The 9,786-nt window shown below is 33.5% G+C and overlaps 1 protein-coding gene across 1 annotated transcript; it reads left to right on the top strand.

Moving 5' to 3' along the window:
* The first annotated feature begins 7,175 nt into the window (after positions 1-7,175).
* On the top strand, positions 7,176-9,532 carry LOC106752500 (CBL-interacting serine/threonine-protein kinase 11). The gene is made up of 2 exons (XM_014634193.2): positions 7,176-8,125; positions 8,564-9,532. The coding sequence occupies exons 1-2, from the start codon at positions 7,549-7,551 to the stop codon at positions 9,304-9,306; spliced, it is 1,320 nt and encodes a 439-aa protein (XP_014489679.1). The 5' UTR covers positions 7,176-7,548; the 3' UTR covers positions 9,307-9,532.
* The last annotated feature ends 254 nt before the right edge of the window (positions 9,533-9,786 follow it).

The following is a 9,786-nucleotide window of genomic DNA, read 5'->3' as shown; positions in this document are numbered from 1 at the left end:
AGCCCCAATTAAAAAAATCAGAAACACTCGCTGTTAAGTAATTTCTTACAAAAAAATGATTTTATAATGAGTTTTCATTTTATAATTTTTGTCTTATCTAATTTTATCTAATTTTCACAAGCATAATGACATATGAAGGAATTGGTAATTCGTCTGAAAAAAATCAGAAACACTTGCTATTAAACAATTTCTTACAAAAAATTATTTTATAATGAGTTTTCATTTTATAATTTTTGTCTTATCTAATTATATCTAATTTTCACAAGCATAATGACATAAGAAGGAATTGGTAATTGGCCTGAAGGTTTTTTAAGAGATGACGATTCAAAGTCTGCAGATGATGAAATTAAAGATATTAGTGAAGATGATGAAATTGAAGAGATCTTGAATAAACCTTTGCCTGAAGGCGAATATGCCAATGACTTAACTCTTTACAAAGGTAAATTGTTTAACGACGAGTATTTCTATTTTTTTTCAGTTGGATCTACCATAGGATGAGAGAGAAAAGGTTGGAGTGAGAGAGATGAAAGAGAAATGATTGTGAGGAATGAGAGAAGTGAGTAAGGGTTTGAGTTTTTTTTTTAGTTTTGAGAATGAAAATTATTTAAATATCCTTAACTTTAAAACTTAGAATCCATAATATATGAAGGTATTTTTGTCTACTATAATCTGATACACATTATTAAAACATACCAACTGAAAAACAGGCGTACGTGCGTTAACAAACCATATATATATATATATATTACCCCCATGCGTTAAATAAGTTTAAATATGTGTATACTGACAAAATTAGTTTAGTTTATAAGTTAGTAAAATATATTACTTACTATCTTATTAACCTAATTAGAAGCAAGCTATGTAGTTACTATTCCTTTTTCCAATAAATTAAACAAAGAGTGTTACAGATACAGTGTGACTTTAATAATCAAGATGCAAATCATGGAATTAAGATGTGATCGGTTTTGGTATACCACATTTGATTGCTTGCTAATAATTACAATATGAATCATTAATGATTAAATTAGTTTATTTAATGACAACCTAGCTAGGAGTCGCAAAGTTTGATAATATGTATGATAATTACTTCTAAAACAAAAACATAAAAATTTTAAATTATAAACAAAATGAAAAAGAGAGAGTCATATTTAAATTAATTTTATCCATAAATTGATATTCAAATATCTACATTTGTCAAAAGGTATAAACAAAATATCCGAAAATCGAAAAACATATAAAAGTAAAACTTCTTATAGCAAATTCAGTGTTTCATGAGCAGAAATCAAAACAAATTATGAGAAAAAAAAAGATATTATAATAATCTAAATTATGAAGTGTACGAAAACTACAGCTGTCAAAAGAGTAATCAGGCTCGACCCATCCGGCTCATAGGCCAACCCAATCCGACTCATTTATTAGTGAGTTAAAAAAATTTGAACCTGACCCAACCCACCACAGGTTGGTGGGTAAACGGGTTGACTCACTGGCTCACTTAATTACAATTTTTTTTAATAAAAAAATTACAAACTTTCTATAATTCAAATCTAAACAAAATTCACTCCCAATTTTCTCTTCCAATATGGGTGTTTAATTAATTTTGAAAATAGGAAAGTTAAATAATTATTTCAAACAAAAAAAAATAATAAATATTTTTTATAAAATTAAAATTAAATTTTAATAAAATAAAATTAGGTAGGTGGGTTGGTGGGCCAACTCGGTCTACTACGGGTTTAACGCGCATGGGTCAGATTTAAATGAACCCGATTGAAATCTTACCCACATAAAAAAAAAAAAATTCAAACTCAACCCAACCTAAACATATGGTGGATCAAATTGACCCACGGACTGTGACCCATTTGACAACTCTAACCAAATTCATGTTATTAGGTTTAAAGCAATGTGTTTCCCAATCTTCGGCCAAGATATTTGAAGACACGTTGTTGCTATAGGAAACAATAAGTATTTAGATCAATAGATTTAAATAAATAGAAAATTTATAAATTAAATAGTACATTTTATGAAATAAATTAATTATATTTTTCATTAATTACGTATTTATTGTTTACTTTAGTATTGGAGTATTTTATATAAACATAACTTTCCTTTTGTCTTAAGAAAAACCAGCATATAAGAAAAAAATAAAATACTTTGAAGATTAAAGATTAAAAACATTTAAAAAATCTTTAAAGCCTTTACAAGATATATTCTAAATTATGAGTGTCAATACTCCGAAAATTAAAAACTAAAAATATTTAAAAAATCTTTAAAGCCTTTACAATATACATTCTCGATTATTAAGATCATAGTGTCAATATTTTAATAAATGTGTGTAAGATAAGACCAAGCAATAATTTCATATTTCTTAACCTAATAAAACAGCAATAAGATAGATAGAGGTGATTATTTTAATTTGTTCAAAATATATCACTTGGAAAAATGATAATGATTCCAGGTATTCTGATTTTGTTGATAATATAACTTTAGTCTATTGGACTATATAATAAATACAGTAAAAATATTAGTTATATAATAATTTCATTATAAAAAATAATTTAATATTTAGTATATAAATATTAAAAATATTTCTATTGGTTTATGATTATTAAGAAACAATATTCTGTAACTTTTTCTATAGAAATATTTAAAATATTTAAAAGAATTTTTTTAATCTTAAAACTATTCAACGTAATGATACCAAACTTGGTTATGTTGGGTTGGATTACTAAAATATGAAAATAAGCACAAGTAGTAAAACATTGAAGATCCAAAAGAGTTACATTTCATCTGAAACTATATTAGTTAGGAGGAAATTGTTGTAATTAAGAAAGATGGTAATTTCTTTTCCTAGAATACGGAGTTTGTTATTTTAATAGGGTCACTATCTTTTCTTTTTTTTTAAGTGGTTTATTCTTTTAAAGTTATAATTTTTATGCTAAAATATTGAGATTACTAATTTTCATTTTAGCATTTGTTTATTTCTTTGTTTGATCACACTACAATAATACATTAGATTAATGACAAAAAAAAAATAGTTGGCCTCTACCACAACATTATTAAAATCGGTCAAAAGATGCAAAATTGACACAAAATTATATATCTATCAACTATAGTGTCGGTTAAGATAATGTTAAATTGATATTTATAACTGAATATTAATTTGAAAATAATATAAAAATATATTAGTTAATTTGTTTGAGTTAACTAATGCTGATTTATTTTTATTAGTATCGATTTCATCAAGGCTAACGTCATTTTATAAAATTAAAAATAATGTAAAGATGCATTAGTAATTTTGTGTGGGTTAGATAAGACTATTTTATTACCAATAGCGTTAGTTGGAAGATATTAACTCGATATTATAAAACTAAAAATACTTTAGTGTAAAAAAACTTTTTTATATCGATTAAAAATATATTTTATATGGGGAATCAATATAGATATATCAATATTAAGATTGATATAGAAAATTTCACTTTAAGTTTACAATATGTTATTCTTTATATCAATTAAGTCTATAATTAATTGGTATATAAACCTTAATGTGAGAGAACCCTTTGTTTGAGTGAATGCACGAGATCGGTAAGACGTACTTATGAGAACAACAATGTGAACTATCCGAGGTGTACCAACAACACAAATTTGTGTATTAAGACATACAAAGAGCACGAACCAGCCAATGCGAAACAACAACACCAAACGGGAGATCGTAGTCTCAAGAGGCGAATGAAAATGCAAATAAAAGGAGTGGAAATGGAGGCTAAGGCAAATGGGAGCTCAAGAGTCCAAAGTAGATGAACGTGATCAAAACAAGGAAGGTTAGAAAGCATTTGAAGATCGTTACAAATGTTTCTATTACAATTTTGTCACCACACTTCTTTTGAAGACAAACTACAAAAACTTCAATGGATACCAGTTATGTGTATCCACATTATGATCAAGACGATCAATTCCTCCCTTGAACATGGACTTCATAAGGTAAATCACATTATATATGTTTTTATCTTTTACTATATCATAACAACAATTCTAATGCTAATGTTAAAAGTTCACTATGGTCATAATTTGAAGTATTTGTTGTGGTTAGATTATAGCTCTACTATAAGTGTTTTTAATTTAATCAATACTTGGAAGTATATTTATTATTATATTTAATTTCATTATTTAACCTATCTTACACCTTTATCCCTGTTCAAGTTTTGTACAGTCTTTTTTTTAACTTGTGTTCCTCAATTATAAGGTTACATTGTTTTTAAGTTTTACATATTTATGTCTTACGTATTGATTTTGAATTTTACAAAGATTATTTTAGTTGACTTCTTCTAGTATGGCTATTATCATGACTTTAACTTTTATTCCAGTTTCATTTTTAATTAGTAAACTTATTTGTATGGTGAATATTGTAATCACACTATGGTTTGTAATTTTTTAATATGATATCAACAACTACCTAACTTTTATAAATGTGTCTATGTTGTAATTTTGATACTTTAACCATCATACAAGCAAACATGAATATAATTAAATTATATGCTGATTGTGATTGTGATGAATTCTGAATATATATATATATATATATATATATATATATATATATATATATAGAGAGAGAGAGAGAGATAGATAGAGAGATAGATTATGTAAATAATTTAAGCAGATGAAATATGACACTAGTAAAAAATCGCATTTTTAACTCATACATTATGTTTCGGTTTTTCTAAAACTAAAGTGTATGAAAATGCGGTAGCAATCTCGTAATTTTTAAAACACTATATGTCTCGGTTGCTAAGCAACTTGTGTCTAAAGAGAATATTGCCTTGATTGGCAAGGTGAACTGAGGCATAAACCTCACGTGGCAAAGATGCTGCCTCGGTTGGCAGATGGACCGAGGCATATAAGCCTTTCTAGTCTTGGGCTTGGACATAGGACCTTAAAGCCAGAAAAACCTAGTCTCTAGGAGGAAACTTTTCCCTAAAAACCTAGTACCTCTCCTCTTCTCCTTTTTCTCGACGATGTGCGATGGCGATGAGAGCGCGCGATGGTGTGGCAAGAGAGTAGCGACGATGCTGCGATGGCGGAAACTCTTTTCTCATGGAGCGGCGAGGAGGCGGAGGCGGCGGGGTGGTGGCAGTTAAGCGTTGGATCTGCGTTTCTCTTCCTTGGGTTTTTGGTTTTGTTTCTTTGCAAGTGGATGGCGAAATGAATTTAGGGGTTCTACTTCTTAGTTTGCTATACGACTTATGATTGCTCGCTGGGAAAGAGGAGAGAGAAAGAAAGGGATCATCTTGATGGCAACAGTGGAGTGGTTGAAGCATCCCCGGTAAACATTGCTCCAATCTCCATCGGACTTCAACCTCAGTTGCTCAGAGAAGTTGTCGGTGGCCAATCGGATCTCCTCCACCGTATACTCGTGGAAGGTGCAGCGCGTGTCGGTGAGCCTAGCCGTCATTCCAATTGCGTTCTTTTGCTTGCAAAACTCGACCCTTCGGTTAACCACATCTCTCTAGCGCCTGAGCTCCTCGATCTCCCTCACCATCTTTGTTCTCTCCCTTACAACCCTCTCAAGTTGCGTCTCCGCCTACGTCTTGGCCAATGTCCATATTTGAAGCCTATTGGAGAGCTCTGATTGCACCTTCATCAAGGGCTTCTGATTGCTCGCTGGGAAAGGTCTTGGGGTGGATGGTGATGATTGAGGTTGAAAATCTGGGTTGTTAGTGCAGGTTGGAGTTTGGGTGCCACTAGTTTGTGATAATCAGAGGAAAGGTAGTGAGAACGCGCTGATGGGTAGTGTTAGTCTGAACCCGTTATTTTGGAGTGAGTCTTTCGGGCACTACTACCCTGATGCTGAGCACAACTATACTATGATTATCAATTTTGTGGCTAAGGCTGCACATATTGTTTATTTTTGGTCTCAAAACTGTGTTTCTGTCTGTTTTCTTCCTTCTGTCATTCATATTTTCTTTTCTTCTTTTTTTCCAACACAATCATAGGTTATGTATATGTACTTTATTTGTTAAGTTTGTGGCTTCATACTTTCCATTGAATAATGAGTACTCAGTAACAAGTTTTATATGTGGATGGTTTGCCAATGGTAAGGAGGTTCTTTCTTACTATGTTTGACAAAAAATTCTAGACTTGGTTGAGATTAAAAAGAGAAGGAAAAGAGAAAGCAAAAGAGTATAGAAAAACAAAATATAACGAGAAAACGATCTCAATTGAGATTAAAAAATTAAAAACACTTTCCTGTCTCGGTTATCTTTGAACTGAGACATAATTTGAATCCTTTTAACTTGATTCAGAACCAAAACAAAAAATCTATTCTTTTTGTTTCGCCTATATATGATTCAATTACAAAGCTGTTATCTATTAAAAAAAGATAACTATTATCATTTTCCTTAACTACAGGATTATTGTGAGTTATTAAAAAACCATGAAATTGGTCGTGTATGGTATATGTTATTAACAACAACTAGCTCACACTTTCTCTAACTTTTTTTTTTTAAATTTATCTTACCATCTGCTAGTCAACCCTTCCTATACAATTATTTTTATACGTCGACCTACCCTACGCTTCACGCGCCTCCAGAAAGTGTCCACAGTTGGCCGACACTGTTCCCTTACATTCTTGCAATACCATGTTCAATATATTTGTTTTACATTATATATATTTTTGTTTGATTATAAAACATACGTATTTTTATCTATTTGTTGATAGTTGTGTTCTAATATTCTTTATTAGTCGTATGCGACAAGATTTAATTCAAGATATATCACTATATATAGCTTCTAAATTTCTTAATAATAAAACTTATATTAACAGTAATCCAAATTAATTATGTATTGTGAAAGCCGGTGGCGTCTATGTTTTTCAATAACTCTAACTACATTATTATCTTTAAAGCAAACACGTTTTTCAATTTACCATTTGCCGGCAATGTTTTTGGAACTCCATTTGCATTATTGGCCTACCCGCACATTCAAAACTTAGAATTTATTTCACTCTCAATATTATTGACCACATTATATTTAAAAAAAATGTGTATAATAAATCATGCAAACTAAGATGGTCAATTCTAACATGTTACTTAAGCTTATTACATCACTGCAACATGCAACAATAAAATGAAGCAAAATGGTAAATTCCAAATTGAAAAGATGAAAAAGTACGCAGAAAGCATATTATTTTATTCCTTTTTTATTTTTCAAAATACAAAAGCCACTTCAAACAACATCCAGCGGCTAACAATTACATCGGCTGGGCAGTGGTTGGGACACGTGTCAAAATCACATTGTACCGTGTTGAAGCACGTGTGTCCCACAACACCTTACAATCCTCTGTCTTCTCGGAACTCCTCCTAACCCACAATCAAAAAACCGAAAATCCTTATCATATTTCCCAAAAAAACGCCCCATTTGCATATACTCACGAAAATCGAATTCTGCGATCGACCCCTTTCAATTCGTCCCTCTAATCGGGTAACGCGTCCTTCAATTTTGCTTCCAGTGGTTTCCCCCGTCATTCAGAGCTAGGGTTCGATCTCTGGTGCAACCATGCCGGAGATCGAGCAGTTGGCTATGGAGGACACTGCCTTGTTCGGAAAGTACGAGCTCGGGCGCGTTATCGGGTGCGGCGCCTTCGCGAAGGTGCATTATGCGCGCAACGTGCAGACGGGACAGAGCGTGGCCGTGAAAATCATCAACAAGAAGAAGATAAGCGGAACGGGTCTCGCCGGAAACGTGAAGCGTGAAATCACTATCATGAGCAGGCTCCACCACCCCAACATCGTGCGTCTCCACGAGGTTCTCGCTACCAAAAACAAAATTTTCTTCATCATGGACTTCGTCCGCGGCGGAGAGCTCTTCGGGAAGATCTCGAAGGGTCGCTTCTCGGAGGATCTCAGCCGGAAGTACTTCCACCAGCTCATCTCCGCCGTCGGCTACTGCCACTCGCGCGGTGTCTTCCACCGCGACCTCAAGCCCGAGAACCTCCTCCTGGATGAGAACGGCGATTTACGTGTCACAGATTTCGGGTTGAGTGCCGTCAGGGACCAGATCCGACCCGACGGGTTGCTCCACACGCTTTGCGGAACCCCTGCCTATGTGGCACCCGAGATTTTAAGCAAAAAAGGTTACATGCATAAAAATTTATATAAAGAACTCCTTGAAAATAAAGAAATTAAGATTTTTGTGATGATTTCTTGATTCTTCCCCGCGTATTTTTGAAAAATAGTCCTTTCACGTTATTAATATGTGTTTTTAATTATTAATATTTTTTAAATTTTACATCATTTGTAGTGTTTTAGAAATCTTACATGTTCCAATCTTGCTACTACAACTCCAATTTCATCTTCAAATAATTTTATAATCATAATAAATAGAAAAAAATAGACAACCTCAACAGGTCAACAAAATTCTCTATTGGCAAAACTCAACAAAATTATATCATGAGTATTTTTGCAACATTGATTTACACAGAATTATTTTAAATTTTATTTTTTTCTCTTCATTTATTATTTTTATTTTCGTAATTCTAAAAGTGTTTGTTCAAAATGACATTTTTTTTCAGGTTACGATGGTGCCAAGATTGATGTTTGGTCATGCGGGGTCGTCTTGTTCGTTCTCTCCGCGGGTTACTTACCGTTTAACGATCCGAACTTGATGGTAATGTATAAGAAGATTTACAAGGGAGAGTTCCGGTGCCCGCGGTGGATGTCGCCGGAGCTCCGGCGCTTTTTGGCGAAGCTGCTGGACACCAACCCGGAAACGAGGATCACGGTGGACGGCATGCTCCGTGACCCATGGTTCAAAAAAGGGTACAAAGAGATCAAATTTCACGAGGAGGATTACGTGTCCGGGTTGGGTATTGGGTACGGGCCGAAAGACGAGAGAATAATGAATTTGAACGCTTTTGACATAATAAGTTTCTCTGCCGGTTTGGATTTGTCGGGGCTCTTCGGGGACGCCGGCGAGGGTGACCGGTTGGTGACCCAGGAGTCGCCGGAGAAGGTTCTGGAGATGGCAGAGGAGGTGGGGGCGGCAGCGGATATGACCGTGCGGTGGAAGAAGGAGTGCGGGGTGGAGTTAGAAGAGTTCAATGGAAGGTTCGGGTTTGAGGTGGAGGTTTACCGGCTGACGGCGGAGCTTACGGTTGTAGAAGCCCGGAAGAGGTGCGGCGACGGCGTGACGTTTAAAAGCGTTTGGGAGGAGAAGTTGAAGCCTTTGTTGCTTGGAGGTGCGACGACGTCGCATAACAGCGAAGATGACCAAGAACTAGAACAACCTGAGTCGCAGCAGGTTGCCGATGACTGAAGAAAAAAAATGGAATTTGTGGGTTAAATAAAATTAAAAAAAGAAAATGAAAATGTACAAAAGTGAAGAAAAAAAAGACAACATTATTGTGTTAGATAAGATGGAGTTGGAAAGTGGAACTAGCCAACTTAACAGGTAGTGATTAAGTATTTTTTTTCTTTTTTCTGTTTTGTATACTATCATTGTTATTATTAATGAATAAAAAAGGAGTGAACTGATTTTTTAATTTATTTTAGTAATAATGTGAACTGAATTAGCTCTTTATTTTAAGGATATATGGAATTGAACTTAATGTGATATATGGAATTGAATTTAATGTTGTGTTCATTTGGAGGTTATTTTCTATTCACGATGATCACCGAACGATGAAAAGTAAAGAAAATTGTTTTCGCATGAAAGGAATTGCATGGAATGAATGTGATTGAATTGTGGGATGTCCTCCTTTTTGGTCACCGTTATCCAGAAGCGATTTGGAGGAAT

The sequence above is a fragment of the Vigna radiata genome, unplaced genomic scaffold (genome assembly GCF_000741045.1).
Source record: "Vigna radiata var. radiata cultivar VC1973A unplaced genomic scaffold, Vradiata_ver6 scaffold_158, whole genome shotgun sequence".
NCBI classification, from domain to species: Eukaryota; Viridiplantae; Streptophyta; class Magnoliopsida; order Fabales; family Fabaceae; genus Vigna; species Vigna radiata.
The sequence above is the reverse complement of the archived record's forward strand: the minus strand, read 5'-3'. Positions and strand labels throughout refer to the sequence as shown.